At 32.7% G+C, this 24,456-nt stretch overlaps 4 protein-coding genes across 6 annotated transcripts; 3 read left to right on the top strand and 1 right to left on the bottom strand.

Annotated features, from left to right (window-relative positions):
* The first annotated feature begins 11,511 nt into the window (after nucleotides 1-11,511).
* Nucleotides 11,512-14,080, top strand: LOC107466118 (uncharacterized). 3 transcript variants are annotated; one of them, XM_016085091.3, is made up of 3 exons: nucleotides 11,512-11,677; nucleotides 11,892-12,096; nucleotides 13,478-14,080. In XM_016085091.3, the coding sequence occupies exons 2-3, from the start codon at nucleotides 11,905-11,907 to the stop codon at nucleotides 13,835-13,837; spliced, it is 552 nt and encodes a 183-aa protein (XP_015940577.1). In that variant the 5' UTR covers nucleotides 11,512-11,677; nucleotides 11,892-11,904; the 3' UTR covers nucleotides 13,838-14,080. The 3 variants fall into 3 exon arrangements, with proteins under 3 accessions (XP_015940577.1, XP_015940579.1, XP_015940581.1); XM_016085093.3 differs by having other exon boundaries at nucleotides 11,516-11,677; nucleotides 11,887-12,096; XM_016085095.2 differs by having other exon boundaries at nucleotides 11,516-11,677; nucleotides 11,880-12,096.
* Nucleotides 14,081-15,761: 1,681 nt separating this feature from the next.
* LOC107466113 (B3 domain-containing protein At2g33720-like) lies at nucleotides 15,762-16,259 on the bottom strand. Its single transcript, XM_016085087.3, has one exon. The coding sequence runs from the start codon at nucleotides 16,257-16,259 to the stop codon at nucleotides 15,762-15,764; it is 498 nt and encodes a 165-aa protein (XP_015940573.3).
* A 2,987-nt stretch (nucleotides 16,260-19,246) lies between these two features.
* Nucleotides 19,247-20,284, top strand: LOC107466110 (protein FAR1-RELATED SEQUENCE 5-like). Its single transcript, XM_016085085.1, has one exon. The coding sequence runs from the start codon at nucleotides 19,247-19,249 to the stop codon at nucleotides 20,282-20,284; it is 1,038 nt and encodes a 345-aa protein (XP_015940571.1).
* Nucleotides 20,285-20,382: 98 nt separating this feature from the next.
* Nucleotides 20,383-21,601, top strand: LOC107466111 (protein FAR1-RELATED SEQUENCE 5-like). The gene is made up of 2 exons (XM_016085086.1): nucleotides 20,383-21,301; nucleotides 21,345-21,601. Exons 1-2 carry the CDS (start codon nucleotides 20,383-20,385, stop codon nucleotides 21,599-21,601), a joined length of 1,176 nt encoding a protein of 391 aa, XP_015940572.1.
* The last annotated feature ends 2,855 nt before the right edge of the window (nucleotides 21,602-24,456 follow it).

The raw sequence follows: 24,456 nt of genomic DNA, 5'->3' as shown, positions 1-24,456 counted from the left end.
TTGCCTTCTTTTCTAAGAAATTATCTACTAACAAACAGCACCAGTCAGCCTATGCCCGGGAATTCTATGCAGTGACTGAAGCGGTAGCCAAGTTCCGCCATTACTTATTGGGAAAGAAATTCATTATACGTACAGATCAGCAGAGCTTAAAGACTCTAGGAGATCAGACCTTGCACACCCCTGACCAGCAAAAGTGGATACACAAACTCATGGGGTATGATTTTGAGATTCAATATAAACCTGGTAAGGAGAACACTGCTGCTGATGCACTTTCTCGCAGCTTCATGGCTGCTTGGTCTTGCCCAAAACCGGAATGGTTCAATACATTGAAGAGCGAAATAGAGGCTGACAACGTACTGAGGGAGCTTCGGGAGAATTGTGAGAAAGGCTCACCGAAAGACCCCAACTATTCTGTTCAGAATGGGGTGCTATTATGGAGGAAGAGGTTGGTGATTCCGAAAGGGAGTTCATTGATGCAAGCAATTTTGCACGAATACCATGATAGCGTGATTGGAGGTCATTCTGGCATCGCCAAGACTGTGGAACGGATTTGCTCTGCTTTTTATTGGCCAAATATGCAACGAGATATAAGAGCTTATGTTCTTTCCTGCTCCATCTGCCAGCGCGCCAAAACAGAGGCTCAACTACCTGCAGGCTTGCTTCAACCTCTCCCAATACCATCACAGGTTTGGGAGGCTGTCTGCATGGATTTCATCACTGCTCTTCCACAATCTCATGGGTACACAGTCATTATGGTGGTCATTGATAGATTGACAAAATTTGCTCATTTTATACCATTGAAACATGACTTTGATAGCCGCTCTGTGGCAGAGGCATTCATCAGGAATGTTGTCAAACTCCATGGCTTTCCTAGCTCCATTGTCTCGGACAGGGACCGGGTCTTTATGAGTCATTTTTGGCAGCGATTATTTAAGTCGCAAGGCACTACTTTATCCATGAGCTCAGCATACCATCCACAAACGGACGGGCAAAGTGAAGTTTTGAACAAGACATTGGAGATGTACCTTCGTTGCTTCTGTTTCGAAAATCCTAGGTTATGGTTTGATATCCTATCTTGGGCCCAGTATTGGTATAATACTTCTTACCACAGAAGCATCAAAATGTCTCCTTACATGGCTTTATATGGTCGTGCTCCCCAAATCTCATTAGATATGAGTTCTCTCATGATGATGAACCCTCGTTGCAAGAGTTGCTAACCAAGCGGGACACACTGCTGGAACAACTTAAGGCCAACCTCAATCGTGCCCAACAATATATGAAGACGTTTGCCGATAAAAATCGGCGAGATGTTGAATTTCAAGAGAATGATATGGTACTGGTTCGTTTACAACCCTACCGCCAACACTCAGTGGCTTTGAGAAAAAATCAGAAGTTGGGTTTGAGATACTTTGGCCCATTTCGCATTATCAATAAACTTAGCTCCGTGGCATATAGACTAGAACTTCCTCCAGAGGCCAAGATTCATAATGTGTTTCACATTTCAGTGTTAAAAAGATTCCGCGGGGATAACACTGATCAGTACTTGCCATTGCCTCTACAGACTAGTGCCAAAGGTCCTATACTTGAGCCTTCTCGAGTTATAGGAGTTCGCACGATTCTCAAACATGGAAAACCAGAAGACCAGGTCCATGTGCAGTGGGGAATTGGAGACACTGCAGAGACATCCTGGGAACCAGTTGCAGACATGATTAGACTATACCCTGCTCTCAACCTTGAGGACAAGGTTGGTGTAAATGGAGAGGGTAATGTAAGAAAGAGAATAACAGAATTGGATGGGAGTGAGAACTCTAATGCAAACCATGCTGCCGAGGGGAAGTTAGTTACAGAGCAGAGACACGTGGCTGCTGACCCACCTTCTGCAGAAGTGCGTAGAAGCATGAGAGGACGCATCATAAATACCAAATGGAAGGATTATGCAAAATAGTTAGAGCCTGGTATGGTGTTATTCTATCCTCTGTTTCTCCCTATTCTGGTTACATGATATTCATCGTTCTGCTCTAACCAATTCTTCTTCTCACCAGGCCCTAACGCAAGATCAGAAATGGCTGCGTTCCTTTTCCTTGCTTCACTTAATTCTTCTTAGTTTCAACCACTGTTCATTGTTATTTTTCTTGTCTTCAAGTAATACTTCAATTCATATAACTACAAACTCCTTGTAATTAAATTCTGATTTATCAATACAACATCTCTTTTCCCCCTGCGTTATTAAGTACCTTCCATGTAGTCTCGATCGACATGGAACAAATCTTATAATTGCTGCTTACCGTTCCCATGATTGATTTGCAATATTTATGTTGTTATTTATAGTAATTAAAATCCAGTATTCCAGGTTTAGAAGTATTTCTTTTCAACCACACTTTTTTCTATTAATAAAACAGAAAGATTTAACAAAATCGTTCCTAATATATCATTATGTTCTAGATTCTAATATAGCTTTTTGAGTTAGCTTGAAAGGCATTTTAAGGTTTCACTTCTATGAGTGCAATTGAGCAGAAAGCAAGTAAATTATGTTAGCTAAGCGTGGAGCTTGGAGCGGTTCTGAATTCTGATTATGGTGAATGGTTGGAGCCATGGGGAGAGCTTCGACCACAGCTGATTAGGCTGTTTCCATTTTTTTTCTCTGGTGGTTGTTCTTGAATTGTTTAGACACCAAAAAGGGAAATAAATTGATTATAACAAATTTTAAGTACTGCCTCCTAAATTTAGATGATGATGATTCTTCTTCTTCTCTTCTCCCCTCAAGAAAGGAATAATCTCCTATTATAACAGAAGAAAGACACTAGGTCTCTACAATTTATGTCTATCTCATAATAGAATTGTATTGCTTAAGAATATAAATGGATTGTTCAAGGAAATTGTTCGATAGACTTAGACAATCAATCTATCTATCTATCTATCTATTTATTTATTTATTTTGTGTTTGTTTAGGTGTCATTAAATTGATGAAAAAGATTTTTTTTAGTTTATTTGATAAATTTTTATTAATAAAGTAAAAATATTAAAAAAATAAAAAATAAAAGTCTTTTTGAGAAATTACAATATATATTTTTTAAAAGATTTTTTTCTTAAAAAAATATGTTTTCACATAATAAATAAACAAAAAAATATTTTTATATTATTATACTAAACATAATTGATAGATAAAATATATTTTTGCATGAGATATCCAAATATAAAATTATTTTTATTTTTCTGTAGAATCTTTTAAAAAAACATAATTCCAAAAAAGATCTTTATATATAAAAAATTATAAAAATCACAAAAATAATTTTATTTTAATATTTCTTTTACATCATTATCCAAAAAAAAGAAAAAAAATAAACAAGGTCAGAGACAAAATCTTTGTTAAGAAAAAACGGTCGCATACTGATCTTGAAAATAGAGTTAGTGTGTACTATTAATTTAAAAATCTTAGCCAAAATATGTATTAGAAGATGAATTTTTACTTCAAAGCACATTGATTAAACTATGATTTTTCTATAAACATCAAGATGCATTAACGAAAAAAGGAGAGATTGAAGAAGAAAGAAGAGTAAGAAAAAATAGATCTGAATTTGTTTTTTTTTTAAAAAAGAGTTAGAAGAAGGATTTGAGAAGAAAAGATTTCAAAGAGAGAGTTAAAAAATAAAAAATTTAGTGAGAAAAAAATAATTTAGAGATATCATTATTGGTTGTGAGTATATAACTAGTTTTAATATTTTAGATTTTAATAAATAAATATAATAGTTATTTTAAATATTTTAATATTTTAGATCTTACTAAATAAATATAGTAGTTATTTTAAAAAAACTATATTAAAATATTAAGATTCAACAGGTGATCTCACAAATTAGTTTTTTAATTATTGAGTTTTATCATATAAATTAAACAATAATAAAAATTATAATTTTAAAAATTTAAAAGATTTAAATTTTAAAATAACTATTATATTATTTAATGAAATTTAAAATATTAAATTTTTAAATATATAATCAACAATAATTTGATAAATTCGTTTAAATAAAAAAAAATTTCTATAAAAAATTTATAATGTGAAAATGTAAAATTTGAGATAGGGGATATATTTTTAAAATTAAAAATTTTAATTTTATGAATGCCTATAAAGTTTAGTAAGTAATTGTAAATAGATTAATAACTGTCTTGTGTGATTGAATTTTTTGTTGTGAAAGCGAATGGTAATTGATTTTGGTGTTAGTGTGATGATAATTGAATGGGTGTGAATTGAAATTTGTTTAACAGTTATGTGTATCTTGCAAGATTGTTTGAGAATGAATGCTTGTTGAAAGTTCTAATTTTTACTTAATAACGTTGTGATTGGTTGCTGAATTAAATTATGATGAGTAATAAGATTTGATGAATGATAAATAAATTGAGGGTGAATTTATACATTGAGTTCCTAAAATTGATTTCCTAACTAAAACAGTAATTTGAAGGGTTTATAAATAATTTTACAATGATTGAAATTATATGATGATAAAATATGTTGATTATTGAGAACTTTTTTATTTGATAATTGTTGAAAAAAAATTGATAAATTGATGAAATTGAGAGAACTCTTAAAAGGTGGTTAAATCCACTTTTAAGGCAGATTATGTCCAAATTTTTATAAAAAAAAAGTAAAAGAAAGAGTTGAAGGATAATTGAAGAAAATATTAAGGTTAATGAAATGTTAAGTCAAGTTAAAGAAAAGTTAATGTTAAGAAAAAGATTGAGGTTGAAAAAAGGTTAGGGACAAGTTGAGAAAAAGGAATAAAAGAAAAGGAGAGAACTAAGAGGAGTTATAGAGATTGAGAACTGATAACTGAAAAAAAAAACGGTTAAAGAAAAAAGAACAGAAAAAGAAACTGAAAAAGGTTTACAAAAAGGAAAAGTTGAAAGAAAAATGTTGATTGGGCCTTGGTGCCGGCTATATAGTAAGAACGGCGATACGTAGTGCTCACTTGAGACATTGAGTACGGCCTAGTGAGGACAGCGAATACAAGATGCGCATGAAGGGAATATTTTGGTTTTCTTACAAGGACGGTGAATACTAAATGCTCATAGAGGAATGATTTCTGAACATAGAGACGGCGATGCATAGCGCTTATTTCGAAGATGTGGTTGAGTGCAGGTAGCTAACCGACACATGAGCTCATGACCTGCTTAGAATAGACATTCATCATATGTATTTGTATAAAATATTTGGGTGTGCTTTATATTATTGTGATGTGTTATTTATGAATTTCTTGTTGTATGATTTATTTGTGAATTGCTTGTTCTGTTCATATTGTGTGTTTTGCTTGTGCTTGTTACTATATCAATAGGATAAAACTGACGTGGATTGGGTTTGTATGTGTTAAGAATGTAAAGAAAGTAATTAATTATCTAAAGTAAAACCAAAAGCATTTTTAAAAGCTTGATAAAAATAATTTTTTTGAGTGAGTTAATTATTTACATTTTATTCTTTATTTTTACGATATTCACATTCTCTAATGAGAATGTGTGGATCTATTCTCACTCCAAATTTTTCAACTCTTTCAGTAAGTAACAGATGTGAAGACTTATTATAAAATTGTGAAAGCATATAAGAGCTAATTGCGAGTCAAGTTGTTGTAGAGTTTATTGTCCCTTACCTTTATTACTTGAAGTTTTTATTTCTCTACAGATGAATGGGTATTGTATTTGAGTTATATCTAAATTTATTAAAATAACTATAATATATTATTATTAGTAATTATGTGAATATATATTTGCATGAACATATTTTGTCTAATGAATAGATGTTATAATGTATTATTAGTAATTCTATGTATATATATTTATTTGAATATCTTTGTGTCTGATGGTTGATGAAAAATGAAAACAAAATTTATGGGCTTTTTCTTAAATCTATAAATAAGTTAATGTTGTAAAGGCTCAATATTAAATAGATAATAAAATAAAAATGTTAATAAAACCTTTCTTTTAGTATGATCATGACATGCTAAAGATTGTGTCGTTACATAAATCACTATAAAAGAATGATGTGTTCACATCGAATTGTTGTAAATGCCACTGCTTTACAATTGAAATTGCCATCACAACTGTGAAAGTATTCATTTTCACAATAGGACTAAATGTATCTTTATAGTCCATTCCATGAGTTTGAGAAAACCCTATACCACAACTCGTGCCTTGTACCTCTTTACAGACCCATCTAGGTTGAGTTGAGTTTAAAAATCCATTTGCTCCCCATTACTTTCTTACCGTCAGGAAACTTAGTCAGAGTCCAGGTCTTATTGTTCTTTAGAGCAAGAAGTTCATTATCTATGGTTAACTTTCAATTATTATTTGTAACAGTTTCATCATAATTCCTATGTTCTACATGCATGAGTTTATCTAATGCATATATTTTAGGTTCAAGTGACACCACTTTTGATGTAACTACTTGTGAGATAGAATTTTGTAGTGATAGATTGGGAGTAACTGAATCAATTATAGAAGTTATCATGCAATGAAAATCTTTTAAGTATATTGGTGGCCTTTTTGTCCTATTTGATCTTTTAAGATCAGTATGGTATGGATAAATTATTCTTGAGACATCAAATGTTGAGCCTCTAAGGATGAATCTAAGTGAGTATCAATATAATCGTTTGGAGCTGATTGATCTACGATAAACTCACTTGAGTCAGAAACAATGTGATCACTATGAGATGCAACAGTTGGTGTATCATTGTGTGATGTCGTATCTAATATAACATTATGTGATATAGGTGCATATGTGAAAGTGTTATGCAATGTTTTACCAAAATAGTCATTGTAAGTGATGTCAAAAGGGTCTGTGAATGCAGGTATGCTAGTTGGTGTGTGCTTTGGGTCTTGGCCTGGTTTAGAGAATGCACTTGATGCAAAAGGCATGACATTTTCAGACAAAGTAACATTTTCAAAAAGAAAAATTTCTCTCTTTGATAGATCATATAACAAATAACTTTTTATTTCTGGTTTATATTCAAGATGTACACATTTTTTGGCCTTCTTATCAAGTTTTTTCTCATGAGCAGTCAAAGTTGCAGCATATACCAAGTAGCCAAACATCCTAATGTATTCAATCTCAGGTAATTTTTCTTTTAAATTTTCATAGAGACACATTTTGCAAAGAGTGTTTGGTATATGATTAAGAATGTGGATCGCTTGTGCTGCTGCATATGTGAAATATTTTGGCACATTGCTTGAAATATTAGTGCTTTAGTTATTTTTAAAATGTGTTGATGTTTTTGTTTTACAATTTCATTTTGTTGAGAAGTCTCAACATATATTGTTTGATGCACTATGCCTTTAAAATTGTAGAAAGAATTTAACTTAAATTCAAGGTCATTATCTGTTCTAATTTTTTTTTTACAGAAACATTGAATTGTGTTTGGAGAAGATTAACAAAATTTTTCACAAGAGAAGTTATCTCAACCTTTGATTTCATGAAAAAGGTCAAAGTTTATCTACTTTTGTCATTAATTATAGTAAAAAAATTTGTATCCTCCAATAGAAACAAATCCAGTGTGACCCAGATATTCTTTATTTTGCATAGTGACATGAGTCACATGGTCCAAGGATCCTTTATTTTCAAAAAATTATAATATTTTTGCATCACATTTATTCTCTAAGATGGGACGTGTCTTAATCTAAGATACTAAATTGCTTTTGAATCATCTTTGCTGGAGTTGCATGGCAATAGCATAAATGATAATGCTAATATAACGTTTGTTGCTGTGATTGGTTTTAAATTCTCAAATGCATATAATCACTTTTTTTTCATATATTCCAATCTTCTTCTTAGTAATTTTATCCTATATATCACTGTTAGAATCATCGAAAATAATCTTGCATTTTAGATCACTGGTTAACTTTGACACCAAAATTAGCTTGAACTTAAATTTTGGAACAAACAATGCATATACTAAATGAAATTGTGTAGTGAACTCTGGCTGCGTTTTTTTATGAGAACAAGACAAAACGAGACATTAAAAACAAGACATAAATGACAGAGACACAAAATTTAGTGTTCTTGTATTCTATTTAGTAATAAACTAGAACAAATGATGAAAATCTAATTTATTCTTATTTTTTTCATTAAAAAAATTTGAGAAAAAAATATATAATAATAAAAAGTATAATTATGAAAAATTAACAAGCATAATAAAAAAATAAAAAATAAATTATGTCCCTTATTAGTGTCTTTGTGTCATTCCTATCAGGATGGACATAAAATACACTAATTCAGTGTCTCTAGATATAATGTCTTTGTCTATGTCTCATCTGTTAAACACGATTTTGTATCTCTGTGTCCTTGTCTTAATGTTCCGTCCCTGTAAACAAACGCAGCCTATGGTATTAATTATATCTGTGACAATTTGAGTTCCACAGGTAAGTTTATATGCACATGTTTAATATAGTAGAGACTTTTAAATGCTTGAATTGAATATAAAACATGGTCAATGGCTCCTGAGTCAATGACCCAAGAGTTGTGGCTAAAAGTGGCTAATGGCATGAGAAATGCAATACATTGGCTACATGGTAATGTAATGGTTTGATTGTGACTTTGTTGTTGCAATTTTTGTTTTTCTAAAAATGCCAATAATGCCAACTTTTGGTCTATAGAAAATATGATCTTAAAGTCATTCTGAACTTCTTGAGGTACATTGTTGATTTCTTCATCTTGCTCATTAGTAATTATATTGTTCATTATACTTTTCCTATTTCTAGCTCTCATATGGTGTGAAAGACCATTTTTTCGTAATGTGTCCTTTGTATGACCACTTTTCTTACAAAAAACATATTGTTTGTATCATTGAGTTCTGCCTCCTCTTCCATATGAGGTTCTACCACCTCTATCCCATCTCATATTGACTTGTTTAGAGTTTATAGTAAAATTTGACTTTGCATCTATACTGGCCATCTAGGTTTTACATTCAATTGGTTCTACATTTTGTCTTTTTTATTGCAGAAATAACAAGAAGGAAACATCAACATGGGAAAGCAGCTTCATGTGCATTATTTGTGATCTTACAACAGTATATTGATCACTGAGGCCTCTTAATAGTCTTACCACACACATATTTTATTTGTACATCCTCACAATTTTAAGTCTAGAGTCATACTCTCCAACACATAACTTGCATGTTGGTACGGAAGAAAAATTATCTAGTTCTTCCCAAAATTCCTTCAATTTGTTGAAGTATGTAGTGATGCTCAAATCATCTTACTTGATTGCAAACAATTCTTCTAACAACTCAATTATTCAAAACAAATCATCCTACCAATTCTGTGCTTTAAAGCCTTCCATATGTCAGCAGCAATATTTATCCACATGACACTTCTTGCTATCTCATCCCGCTTAATGGCGGGTTAGCGGCTAAGTCTGTCAAATCTTTTTTTTATAAATCATTAAATATTAAACAATATATATAATTTTACAATTATTTCAATAAATTTATAATTTTTAAAAACATAAAAAAATTATAATTTTTAAATTCACAAACATTAAAGTCTTTATCATTAGAAATATGTAATAAACATAATCATAAACCAAGTTTTTAAAACAAAATAATAAAACCAACATTGTCCAAAGCAAAACAAATATTGTCTAAAACATATAATTAAACATTTTTAAGTTATAATCAATCAAATATAAAACATAATCCAAAATATAACTTATAACATCTTTAATTATCATCTTCATCCTCTTGTAGATCAATAACATTATAAAAATTTGTAAAAAAACTACCTCGACAAAAAAATTTTCTGACTCGCTGGGAAAACCTGCCCTGCCCGCCAAAGTTCACGGATTAAACGATGCGAGTTAGACGAATTTTTTAAATTTATCGAATTTAAATTTTCAGCCTAATCCACTTTTTTCAATGAATTAGGCAGACCGACCCAATAAATTTTGGCCCATTTGCTACCCCTAACGCCAGCCATCAAAAGTTAAAAAAATAAAGGTAATATGTACAAAAAAAAAAGGTAACTAAGATCAATCTTATCATACAAGGTGAATGATTCAATGGTCCAGCATCTTTTTTCACCAATGTTGGTGAAGGATAATTTTTCTCTTATACCTCTAGGTTTTTGGGTTCAGTTCTCTTTTAAAAAATATTAGGCCTTATAATAGCCCATTTATTAAAGCCCAACTAGTGACAATATACTAAAATATTAAAACTAAATTAATATTTTGACCCAAAAAACAAACAACAAAAATTTTATTTTTTAAAATTAATTTTAGTTTGATAAAAATACACATTTTGGGATAAATAACAAATAATTCATGTATTTAATTCAGCCTTTTGTTGGATTATCTAAAAATTTATTTAGAAAATGTATATAAAAAATAATAAAAATATCTTTAGACTATTTTTAATATTTTGTCAATCGCATAAAAGATACAGAAAAAATCATTTAAAATAAAATTATCAATTAAAAAGATAATTTGTTTATTCTTTTAAATAGACTTGCAAAAAATTATATTGATATTTATAACATTTTAAAATATATCCTCAAATATTTAATATATTATTTTAAATTAAAACATTCTTAAATATAAAGTATCATTCCTTTTTTTAAAAATTATTTGTCAAAAATTAATTCATAGAAAAAATAATAATTTTTTCTTAAAAAACAAGCATAGTGAGGATATCAAAAATTTATTCTACAACACTATTGTTTAATGAAAGTAATAAACAAAGAAATAACAAAGGTTCTGCAGCATAATGAACCTTTATACAATAATTATTTTGACATTATAATCTCTTGTTATAGAAATTTTTTTGACAAAATTTAGAACATGTCAAGTATTTCATAATTATCTTTAAAATATAATTTTAATTTGACAAAATTTTGAAACTTGCCATATATCTCATAATTTACAAATATCAATATAATTTTTTGTAAATCTGTTTAAAGATTAAAAAATTATTTTTTTAATTTGGTCATTTTATTTTAAATAAATTTTTATATCATTTACATGACTGAAAAAATATTTAAAAAATAAAAAAATAGTAAAAAAAATCAATTTATTATTATTTTTTATATATACTTTCCAAATAACATTTTAGATGACTCTACAAAAGGTTGGATTAAATAAATACATTATTTGTTATTTATCCTCAAAATATATATTTTGTCAAACTAAAATTAATTTTAAAAAATAAAAATATTGTTTCTTTTTTTTGTTTATTTTTTGTGGGTGAAAATAATATTTCACTAATTCAATATGTTTAATTTAATATTATTTTAACCCAAAAAATATTTTTATACTATTTTAAAATTATTAGGATAGGTAGACTTCAATAAATGAGATATTTTAAGGTTTAAAAGTATCGAAGAAGAATTGAGCCCAAAATCCAAGTACCCAACAGCGTAAAGGAATGGTTATCTTTCACCAATTTTGGTGAAAAAAGATGCAAGGACCATTGAATCATTCACCATCATACAAGATCTAAAATATTAAAAGATTGTAAATGACGTGGGTCGCCACGCTGTCGGCACAATTTAAGATTCCTACGTTGTTCTCTTCCATGGAAAAGAAAAAACACTACACAAGCACACGACAAAATCGTGAATTGGTTCACGCAAAATAGGAAATTTGGGGTTCCTTCCGTCTGGATTCCAATTCCGATTCTATTCGCAATCTCCTTGGAGCCGGTTTCAGGTCTGATCGATTTCTTCGTTCTTGCTTTTCCCGCACTTTTATCGATACCCATACCCTTGACATTGATTTGATCCAACGCAAGTTGGGTGCTTTTTTGGTTGAAATTTAGATTTTTAGATACCCTTTTCTCCCTAAGTTAATGGGATTTCATTGGAATAGCTAATTGGTTTGCGTGATTATTGATTAAGTGATTAATCTCAAGAGTGAAGTGTAGGTAGAGGAAGAAGATGGGGGCAATGGCATCGCGGTTCTGGTTCATGTTGTTCCCTGCAAAGGAGTATAAGATTGTTGTTGTTGGTTTGGATAATGCTGGGAAGACCACTACCCTTTACAAGTTGCATCTTGGTGAGGTTGTCACTACCAACCCTACTGTTGGTAGCAATGTTGAAGAGGTTGTCTACAAGAACATTCGATTCGAGGTGCCTTTCACTTACTTAACCTTCTTTCATCAATTCACACCATTCACTTTGTTTTAATGTGCTTATCTTGCTTCAATGCTTCCCTTTCATCTACCTGTTGTTTACTTATTTAGTATTGTTTGTGATTGGGTAAGGGGTTGTGTATCTGTATAAATATTTTACCTTTTCTGGGTGGGATTGAGTGGGAGTAGTATGCTACACTAGAAGCCTTATTTAGAGTTGGTTAGATATAGTTACCAATTGTTACTCACTTTTCTCGTCGTCAGTAAAATTCACTTCTACTTTTTTGTTTTTTATATTGAAAATCTTGTTCTGGAGATGGTTGAATGAAACATGTGTACTGAAGATACTTGTTGACGAAATTTGTGGATATTAATCAGTTTTCATGTGTTATTTCTCTGTTTTCTAAGACTGTTTTGGATACTCTTAAGTCTCAAAATATCTAATCACCATTTTGGCCTACTAAATTGAATGCTGGGTGTTCATGTTTGTGTGGGAATGATCTCCTGTCAATAGTTTACCATTTACTAATTTTGTCTTATATTGTTGGGAAGGGAGGGGGTTAGTTTGTTACTGGAAGATGATACCATTTGTTACACCTTTCTTTGGATAGAGGAAGAAATTTTATAAGAATAAGAGAACATACAAGAGGGCTATCCTTGCATGGATACAAAACGTATTAACCAAGAATCAAGATGGAAAAAAAAAAAAGCTTACTTAGCTATAACAGTGCATGCAATCTCTTTGAATATCTGCTAAAGAAACATGTCATGTAGGGGTGTCCATGGATCGGATCGGATCATATCCGCAGATCTGCGGTAAATATCCGTATCCGATCCGAAAATTGATCGGATACGAATTTTTTTATATTGAAATATGATTAAAAAGAGAAAGTTTAATTATGCGGATATATTCGATATTCGATCCGATCCGATCCGCACATTTGCGGATCGGATCGGATCGGATCCGGCACTAAAAAGTGCGGATATCATATCCGATCCAATCCGATGGAAATTGTGCGGATCAGATCGAATTTTCGGCCATATCCGATTCGATCCAATCCACGGACACCCCTATTGTCATGAGCACTGAAGCGAAGCTAAGACAAATGATACTATCCCAAATTAAATCAACAGTTGAAAAGGAAGACATTTCCTTATGACTTAAAACTATGTTTCTACTTCTATTCTTTTGGTTTTCTAAAGGCCGACAGTTTCAACCTTCGTTCGAGTTCTTGCTAATTATTTTTCAAATTTGTCCTGTATTCCTGGTGACAATATACATTCTGCATATTTTCATGAAGTTAGCATGTTGAAAACAGTTCCAAGCTTTGCTACTGTGCATGGTGACCGTATTACTCACTCTGTTTTCTTCATTTCAGGTTTGGGATCTAGGCGGACAAGAAAGACTCCGGACATCATGGGCAACATATTATCGAGGAACACATGCTGTGATTGCGGTGATAGATAGTAGCGATAGAGCAAGGATCTCTATTATGAAGGATGAACTTTTCAGGTTGCTGGGTCACGACGAATTGCAGCACTCAGTCATCCTTGTCTTTGCCAATAAACAAGATATCAAAGATGCCATGACACCTGCTGAGATCACCGATGCACTATCTCTTCACAGCATCAAGGATCATGATTGGCATATACAAGCGTGTTGTGCCCTCACTGGAGAAGGGTTGTATGATGGTCTCGGATGGATTGCCGGGCGAGTAACCGGCAAGGCACCATCATGATTGTAGGATTTGCTGGAGTCTTTTGAACGAGATTCATTTTTCATGCACTGAATTGATGTGATTACTGATCAGTTACAAAAGTATATGTATCATTTATACTTTGACGAGTCGACCAATCAAGCCAAACAAGTGTCTTTGGATTAGTTATGAAAGATTATTCAATAGTTGAGTATATATGTATACAATATACTTGACATTTTAAAATCGACTATGATAGAATTTGTTTTATGTTTGGATGTTAAATAGCTAGAAGACTGAAAAAAAACCGAACTCTCTTTTTTATTTTATTTTATTTTATTTTTTGAAGCTAGAAGGAGAAAATTCCTTGATGGACTTTTATCATGGTCAGTTAAAGTTCAATGATCCATACCAATTCTTTGTCTAATGTCATTAGATGGTTGCAAAATTATACAAATGCACCTTCAAATGCCTATTCTAAAATTACACAAATTACAATTTACATTTCTATTCCAAAATAACACAAATTACAAAACTATCAAGCTTCTTCAATTCTCCGGATTCAACATTATGTGGGTCAATACCACCATCTTGGAAGTTTTGTTCAACTAGGTCCTTTGTAGCTGCAACAGGTTGATGCTGGAATTGAGTATGCAATGAAACTAAATCATGCTCCTTTTGCACATGCAACAATGTACAGAGTCAGATGGAGGAAGCATCATGACTAGTCAGTAAAATACATTACTACATTGCTGTCATTCACCTGAGATGTTGGTTACTATTTCCTTACTGCTGTTAGGCTTTCTTCTTTACACTTAGACAGAGATCCACCCAAATGAAGAGGCAAGTATTGGAATAATAAAGCAAAGTGGAGATTGGGAATCAACATTTGCAATTTATTTATAATTGTCATTACTAAACCCTAAAACCTAAACACACATGCACAAAACAATGTCAGTTGGACAACTTGATCATGCCGAACTTGTTTTGAGAACTACCAACCCTGGACTTGTAACCCTATAAATTATGCAGCATGGCATAATAGAACAAAGGATCACATTAGAGTGAGAAAATCACCATAATTGACTAATTGTTTTTTACCTAAACCAGATTTACTCGATTCTGGTTTTAATATAACATCTTATCCAAATAATCTTAATCTTTAACTTTAATTATAAAACCTAACAAACGCTGTTTGGTCTGCCAATCTGCAAGGACCAAGTTTGGATTAAGAACAAACTAAGCATCATACACAACAAATTTCCACTAGTTTCAAATAATGCAAAATTAAGACTTGATCTATTAATAACTTAACAATATTAGCAGAAACGCCAAGAAACCTCTAGTATGATTTTGAATGTTATAAAAGGTATTAGCTAATTATTAGCTAGTTATAATTATTGGCAATCGCAACCATTGTTAAACCAAATTAGATTTTTTCAAAATTAAGGTGGTGGAAAGCACCATTCCTACTACACCATTGTTAAATATGGTTTATTCCTGTATTCTTGTGTACTCCTATATACTTTTGGAGACGATAATAATAATTGCCAACTTGTCATTGACCACCGGCGGTATTGTCTAATATTCAACTTCCCAATTTTTTTTCTCAACCTATGTGATATTTATGGAGGGAGACGAAATGAAGTTCGTCCGGGTACGACGAACTTTAACTAAATGCCAAAAAAAATGAAAATTAAAGTTTGATTACTTTTTTTTTGATAAAATAATGATTTCTTTTAATTTAAAGTAGAAAAAAAATCCATAATTTGACCCTTAACAAAGAGAAAAAGAGAAAGAAGAAAAATATAATATATATTTGTTAGAAGGCAAGTCTGCAAACAAAAGTTTTGTATAATTCAATTGTGTTGTTGATAACAAATATAATAAAAAACAAGGATTGAAGAAAAGAAAGTAAAAGAAGTTAGACTACTGAAATTCCATCTCTTCTTCCAAAACAAATAGTTCAGTTTGAGAAATCCTCCTCTGTGGCAGCTTTGAGAACAGAGAAATCAAAGCGGTTGGCGTAAGGATCCCAGTGGAAACCAATCTCATGGCCGGAGTTGAGAGACCTTCTTTTGACAAAGTCTTTAATCCAATTGGCCATGAAGACATAGCTTCTAGAAGAACCCCATCTCTTGAACACAAGACTGTGCATTGACTGTGTGTCAACGTCCCATATCTCGACCTCCATTCCTTCTTTCTGGTTCTCATCGTACCCCAACACCGCTGCTACCAGCGGCTCCGCCATCTCCTTCGGAAGCAACAGCCTACTCAAGCTCCCCACGTCGCTGCTGTTCAGCACCTTCTTCAGCTTCCATGGATCGTCATACATCATTAGCTCAGTTGAACATCCCCATGAAAACGACGGTTTCTTGTTTTCTTCCATTTTTCTCTTCTTGTTCGTCTTCTTGATTCTCTCCAAACATGAAGAGGTTTGTTCAGGACATGCATCCACCGCCATTGATAAGCAAGTGAAAGAATCATAATTTTCTTGATCACAAGAATCGCATTCCGCTCCACTTCTCAATCTCAAATGCAAGCAGCAACTCTTTCTCTTCTTTATCATCATTCTTGGATTATTATTATCACTTTGCATTTCTTATTTGAAAGAACCCACACTCTCCTATATATACTAATTTTCTGAGAGTTCAGCTTCAAGTACCATTTCGTTTATGTTCATGTTAAATTCATATCTATATCTTTTAATTACTTGTATGAATTATCTAATCATGATATCATTCATTTAATATCTTATCATTTTTTAAAATGAATACATCTTTTGAGTTTTATCAAAGATAATTTTTTTCTGTTAAGAGGTTTCAGTTTCTGTTTTTGCTTTTGGGGTCTTTGACCCTCCTTTCTCTAAAAAAAAAAGATAAATATTATTTATATTGAAACAAAATTAAACATATTCATTGAATTAAAATTTTTCTTTTGATTTTTTATTTATTTTATCTTATTTTATAATTATCAGTTTATTAAAATTAATACCAAATTATGAAAAATGTGTAAGAAAATTTCATTACGTTTTATATAAAAATTTGATTATTCAACTATGATAGATTTAGGCCCAGATTGGGTAACCAACTTAATTAAGCTTCTTTTGATAAAATAACTTAAATAATAAATAACTCTTAAAAGTAACTTATAAATAAGTTATTTTGAGTTTGGATTTTTAACTCTAAAAGTGCTTATTTTAAAGAAATATGGCTCAGGATTCGGTGATCCCAAAATGTTTGGACCACTAAGTGGTCCCATAACAAAACATGTTTTTTAAAATTTTTTAATAATTGCTAAATAGTCCTTTTATAAATTTAATTACAAATTAACCCTATATGTTTTATTTAATTATAAAAATTATTTTTTATTTTATAAATAATTATTTTAACCAAAATCTATCATGTTTATTAACAATCAAGAACAAAAACAATAACGAATTAGATCTTCCATTGATCTTAATAAATTTTTTGGTCATTCCAATTGATTAAAATATTACATTCGATCCGGGACGTTCCCGAGGAGTCATAAATTCGTGTTTTGTTGAAAACCAATCGATTGGACTATCAAACCAATCGATTGAATTTAAACTCAATCGATTGGATTTCAGTTTATCACTAAACAATCGATTGTAAATTGCTGGGAAGAATGGTTTTGCATAAATCAATCGATTAGTTTATAATTTTCAATCAATTGAATTCTTCCAAACATTTGATTGGTATCAATATTCAATCGATTGGTTATGCACGTGACTTCGAATTCAATCGATTGGTTTGAAAATTCAATCGATTGGAAAGTGATCTAAATGTATTTTTTTCGGCTTCCAATCGATTGGTATTGTAATCCAATCGATTGAATTCACCAAAATAATATGAATTTACCTAATTCAATCGATTGAAGTGTGCTTGCTCCTATTTCAATCTTGTTATCTTTTTAGAAATTATCTTATTATTCATCTATCTTATTTTTCAAATTCTATCTTCAATTTTTGCGGTCTTATTTTGATGTAGATACTCTAATCTTATCTTTTCCTTAATATTAACAGTATAAATTGGTGAATAATCCATCACTAATTATTCAATCCCACCATTGAAATCATGTATCATTTTCTTTGATTATACACCATTAATTGTTTTTCTTTGGAACATCCATCTACTCAATATCCAATTTTTTTAAATACATTTTTTATCCGTCTATTTAATATCCACTATTTCTTCATCGTTAATCACTGTTGCAGCAATAAGCAAAGGTCCAATCAAGTTTTTCATTGTAGTGTTCAGAAAATAAACCATCGTTTTGATTACAAAATCGAGGTCAGTGAATAGAATCTCTAATTTTGTAATTATTCGTTTCGATACTTTATTCGTGAAATTGATTGTGTAATGAAAAAATATTTTTTTATCTTTTATTAATTCACAGACATTGAGAAATACTAAAAAGTAAATATATGTTATTATTTTTTATTATTAAGTAGTTAGCAATTAGGGACGGACCTAGAGGGGGAGTAGTGACTTGGACACCCCAAAATTTTAAGAAACTATACTCAATCACGTACTCAGGTTCTGTAAATTTTGCATTAACCCATGACAGAATGATGTAACTGCTCGTTAAGATATTCTTATTGGATCTAAATTATTGTTAAAAAGATTTTTATTAAGATATGTTTTGAAGGAATAAAAGTATAGAATAGTTCAATAAGAATAATTTTTAAAAAAAAATAAATTTACACTAATAATTTTTCTCTTCAAATTATTAAGTACTTTTATAATATACTCTAAGTACCTACACAATATATAATATTAATTAGTGTTCAAATTTAAGTTCCAATATTGTTATTAACGAGAGAGGTTTATTAATTGTTAAAAAAATTTACACATAATAATTTTTATATCAATATATCATGATTCATTTTAAAAATAATATTTATTCATCTAAGTCATAGAGTGTCTTGAAAAAGCATATTTAAATAATTTTTTTTATCTTTTAATTATTTTATATTTTTAGATTGAAAACTTTGTATTTTTTTTATTCAAGCTTTATTTTTATATTTTATTTTAATTCTCTTATTCAAAACTATTAATATGAATTTTTATTTTGTAGGATAAATAAAAAGATGAGATTTTTTTAATAAATTAAATTATTGAAAAACTTACTTATTATAAAAGAAGTTAAGTATATTTTTTGATTATATCAGTATATATAATTCACTTTTGAATGTAATCAAAATAAATATAAATTTATTCAATTTTTTAAACTTTACATTAATTATTAAAATTATAACATAATGAATGTACTCCTACACAAATTTATTCTTATTTTTGTGCTTTATTTTAATTTTGTTAAATAAAAAATTTTAAATATTATTTACTTTTAATTTTTAAATTTTACCACAAATAAAAATATATGACTGAAGAGGGAATTAAATAATTTTTTTCATTGGACATTTTTAAGATGTCAGGTATATTTACGGACACTGAGATGAATGAGCAATACCAGGAGGACGATGACTTTAACCAACAAGAAGAGCTAGTAAGTGACCAAGATATGATGGATGAACAGAATGAATTTGAAGAAGACTTCAGAGATGAATTTACTGAGGGAGCGTTTTTTTCTGGATCTGATCAGTCAAAAGATATCCTTGAAGCCGCTTATGCGGTTGACTCCGTGCAAGACATTACAACTTTGAAATTTAGTGAGAATTTTGCGGAGGAAATTGGCAAATACCACTTTTCTACTTTGCAGCTTGCATTTGATTTTTATATGAAGTACTCAAAGTCGAAGGGCTTTAGTGCAAGGAAGAGCAAGACCTTCAAGAATAGTACTGGTGAGATTTACAAACAAAAGTTTGTATGTCATAGGCAAGGATTTAGGATGGAGAAATATTACACGATGGAAAAAAGGAAAAAGGAGCCTAGATTAGAAACAAGAACTGGATGTGATGCCCGAATGGATGTTAAATTTGTACCAGAAAGTGGAAGATGGCATACCTTTTATTTCTCTGACGAACACAACCATGATCTATTGGATACACAATTCAGTGCTATGTTGCCTGCCCACAGAAAAATGTCAGAGGCAGATATTATGCAAACGATGAACATGCTAAAGTCAGGGATTAGAACTTCACAGATATTTGGTCTTCTAGCTAGTCAAGCAGGCGGGTATGAATTTGTTGGCTATGGTCCCAGAGATATGTACAATGAGATTGCTCGGCAAAGGCGTCAAATTCCTGGTGATGCAGCGCGAGTGTTGAAGAAGTTGGAGGATATGCGGTTGAAGGATCCACAATTATATTTCAAGGCATGTCATGATTCAAGAGGTTTGTTACATAATTTGTTCTGGTCTGATGGGATTAGCCAACTAGACTACCGACTCTTCGGGGATGTTATTGCTTTTGATGCTACATACAAGAAGAACAAGTATAGTTGTCCATTAGTCATATTCAGTGGGGTTAACCACCACAACCAAACAATTGTTTTTGACCTGCGTTAATTGCTGACGAAACTACTGATACATATATTTGGCTCCTGCGTCTGCTCATGTTTGCAATTAGGGGCAAGACCCCGACCTCAATCATAACTGATGGGGCCATGGCGATTAGGAATGCAGTGAGAGATGTATTTCCCGAAGTCAGACATAGATTATGCGCTTGGCACCTTATTCGAAATGCAACTAGCAATGTTGGAAATCCATCGTTTACATCGAAATTCAGAAAAATCATGTTGGGAGACTACGAGATTCCCGTGTTTAAGCGTAAGTGGGTTCAGCTTATTGAAGAATTTGGCATTGAGGATAAGCCGTGGGTGATCAACATGTACGAAAAGAAGCATATGTGGGCTACTGCATATCTAAGAGGAAAATTCTTTGCTGGCTTTAGAACTACATCAAGATGTGAAGATTTACACTCAGTTGTGGGAAGGTATGTGGGGTCGCGGTATGATTTGACAAGTTTCGTAGAGCATTTTCAAAGGTGTGTTGCACACATGCGATTTAAAGAATTTAATGCTGATTATGAATCTACACGTGGGGTGCCTGTCATGCAAACTTGTATAGAGCTACTAGAGAGATATGCTGCTGAGTTATACACTCATGAGATATTTCTTTTCTTTCGGCCATTTCTCTCTAGAGCTGGATCAATGCGGGTGCTAAACATAGATAATACCGATTATTGCATAAAGTATACTGTGTGTAAGCATGGGAAGCCCGATTTTATGTGGACCGTTGATTTTCGTCAAGAAGAAATTATCTTCATGTGTACCTGTTTAAGAATGGAGTCATTTGGTATTCCCTGCGAACATATTGTGAAAGTTCTGATTGACAGAGACATCTGTGAGATTTCCCGGTCATTGGTATTGGATAGATGGACAAAAAAGGTTAAATCAGCACTCAATGATCCAAGTGGGTTCACCAGGGATGCTGTTGTTATTAGTCGTCAAAGTGCCTTGGTGGAATTTTCTAAACAATTGGCTGCAGTTGCTGCTAAAGTACCAGAGAGATATGAAGAGACACGTGATTGTAATTATGGGATTGTAATAATCTTACAAGGCTGCAGACGAAGGCACTAATCAACCTCAATCAGGTGTAGCTAAAAGTAGCAATCCGTATGTGAATCAAAGCGGTGTAGGCTCAGGACAACCATCTAGGAAGAAGCACCAACGTTGTAGTGTTTGTCAAATGGAAGGACATAAGAAGACAAAATGTCCTTGGCAAAAGGACATTGACAACAACGTTATTGAAGACGAAGCTAATGGTTCAGATGATGGCGACGTATATCCAGAACCGACAGCTGAGTTAGATAGTGATAACTAGCAACCTCCATAAACTTAATTTTTTTGCGTAGAGAATTAGTTTCATATTTGTATTTATTTATTTTTTTGGACTATATTAATTATATTTTATATATTCTATACGGATAGCCATGCATATGCTTTTTAGATGAAATAATTCTTAAATAACATTCGGTTTGCGAAAAATCGTAAAAAACCGGTCAAACCGACAATGTAAAGGCTCTAGTCTACTATTTAAAACCGTCAGATTGAAAATCATTTGAATGGTGTGAACCGACTCGTATGACCAGACCGTGATATCCGACCGGTTCTTATAAACGACGCCGGTTTGATTTAAAACAACACAAAAAATGTAACGCGTTAATCCCCCTTCCCCTAACTCCCTCCCCCCCTTCGTCCCTCATTATCAGTTCTTTGTTAGTTATCACAGCAAGAACAGCCAACCGGTAATGAAAACGATCCGGTCTAGTGCCTAAAACTGTTAAATTGAAAACCATCTGAAAACAGCTGAACCGATCGAAAATCGGATGGGTGAACCGAACCGAAAACCAACCGGTTCTTTATAAACGGCGTCGTTTTGATTTTTGCTTTAAAGAAAAAATCAAGAAACCCTCCCAACGCGTTACCCACCCACCCCTTCCCCCTAACACCCCCTCCTTCGTGATTCACCTCACTCACTCAGAATAGCTTGTTCAAAACCCTAGCTTCTTTAACGTTTCTGCCGTCGCCGTCCGTGGTTGTCGGTGCCTCCACTCCTTCCTCCTTATCCCTGTACCGAACTCGTCTTCTTCTAGCTCGGCACGTTGTCCCCATCTCCCTGGCTTCTCTGTTTGAGGATTCAAGCTGCTCGCCGTCGTATGGTAAGTCGTCTGTGGTTCGTTTAGCCACTCGCTGTCGTCTCTTCGTCGTCCTGCTCTGCGTCAAAGGTTAGTGTCACTGCTTATAGGGTTTTTCAGCTCTTCCTTTCATGCTCTGTTTAGTGAGACTGGTTTCTGAATATGAATGGAAAAATAATCATTGATTTCAAGTTGTTGAAATTACTGGTTAAAATGGATTTGTTAGTCTGCTGCTGCTTTTTTTAATTTCTGAGTATGCTGTGTTTAAATTTTCTTTTGATAGATTTATTGTTTTCAGGTTAAGGGTGATTATTTGTTGCCGTTTTTTAATTTTGATGCTTATTGTTCTTGATTCCTGGCTCTGTTCAGTCTGTTGTGTTGTTGATAATGGTGTTTTTGATTGTGTGTGTCTTTGAGAGCTGCTCTTGGTGCAATGTTTCCTTGTTGATTTTAGTTATGGTTTTTGATTGGGTTTTTGAATGCTTATTTGTTGCTGTTTTTGAAATTTTATTGATGAAGATCTTGCCAGCAATTGCTCAGATGTGATAATCTTCAATCTTGCCAGCATGCATTATTGGTCCCAAAGGAGGAAGACTATATTGAATGGTTTAAAAATGCTGGTTTCAAAGACGTTGGTGCACGAAATTGTGATCATCAATGGCACCATCAACATGGTACGCTCAATTGCAACCTCAACTCTTTATCACAACTTCGCACTACTAACCAGCAAGTGTACTGGGTCGTCCAAGTAATAAACCTTACGCGAGTAAGGGTCGATCCCACAGAGATTGTTGGTATGAAGCAAGCTATGGTCACCTTGTAAATCTTAGTCAGGCAAACTCAAATGGTTATGAATGATGAATAAAACATAAAGATAAAGATAGAGATACTTATGTAATTCATTGGTGGGAATTTCAGATAAGCGTATGAAGATGCTTGGTCCCTTCCGTCTCTCTGCTTTCCTACTGTCTTCATCCAATCCTTCTTACTCCTTTCCATGGCAAGCTGTATGTAGGGTTTCACCGTTGTCAGTGGCTACCTCCCATCCTCTCAGTGGAAATGTTCAACGCACCCTGTCACGGCACGGCTATCCATCTGTCGGTTCTCAATCAGGCCGGAATAGAATCCAGTGATTCTTTTCCATCTGTCACTAACGCCCCGCCCTCAGGAGTTTGAAGCACGTCACAGTCATTCAATCATTGAATCCTACTCAGAATACCACAGACAAGGTTTAGACCTTCCGGATTCTCTTGAATGCCGCCATCAATTCTAGCTTATACCACGAAGATTCCGATTAAGGGATCCAAGAGATATCCACTCAATCTAAGGTAGAACGGAGGTGGTTGTCAGGCACACATTCATAGGTGAAAATGATGACGAGTGTCACGGATCATCACATTCATCAAGTTGAAGAACAAGTGATATCTTAGAACAAGAATAAGCCGAATTGAATAGAAGAACAATAGTAATTACATTAATACTCGAGGTACAGCAGAGCTCCACACCTTAATCTATGGTGTGTAGAAACTCCACCGTTGAAAATACATAAGAACAAGGTCGAGGCATGGCCGTGAGGCCAGCCTCCAAATGATCTAAGATAGCATAAGAGTAAAGATAGCTACCCCCATGAAAATACAATAGCAAAAGGTCCTACTTATAGAGAACTAGTAGCCTAGGGTTTACAAAGATGAGTAAATGACATAAAAATCCACTTCCGGGCCCACTTGGTGTGTGCTTGGGCTGAGGATTGAAGCATTTTCGTGTAGAGACTCTTCTTGGAGTTAAACGCCAGCTTTGTGCCAGTTTGGGCGTTTAACTCCCATTCTTGTGCCAGTTCCGGCGTTTAACGCCGGGCATTCTTGAGCTGATTTGGAACGCCGGTTTAGGCCATCAAATCTTGGGAAAAGTATGGACTATTATACATTTCTGGAAAGCCCAAGATGTCTACTTTCCAACGCCGTTGAGAGCGCGCCAATTGGGCTTCTGTAGCTCCAGAAAATTCACTTCGAGTGCAGGGAGGTCAGAATCCAACAACATCTGC

This window comes from Arachis duranensis, chromosome 9, assembly GCF_000817695.3.
Source record: "Arachis duranensis cultivar V14167 chromosome 9, aradu.V14167.gnm2.J7QH, whole genome shotgun sequence".
Classification (NCBI taxonomy): domain Eukaryota; kingdom Viridiplantae; phylum Streptophyta; class Magnoliopsida; order Fabales; family Fabaceae; genus Arachis; species Arachis duranensis.
The sequence above is the reverse complement of the archived record's forward strand: the minus strand, read 5'-3'. Positions and strand labels throughout refer to the sequence as shown.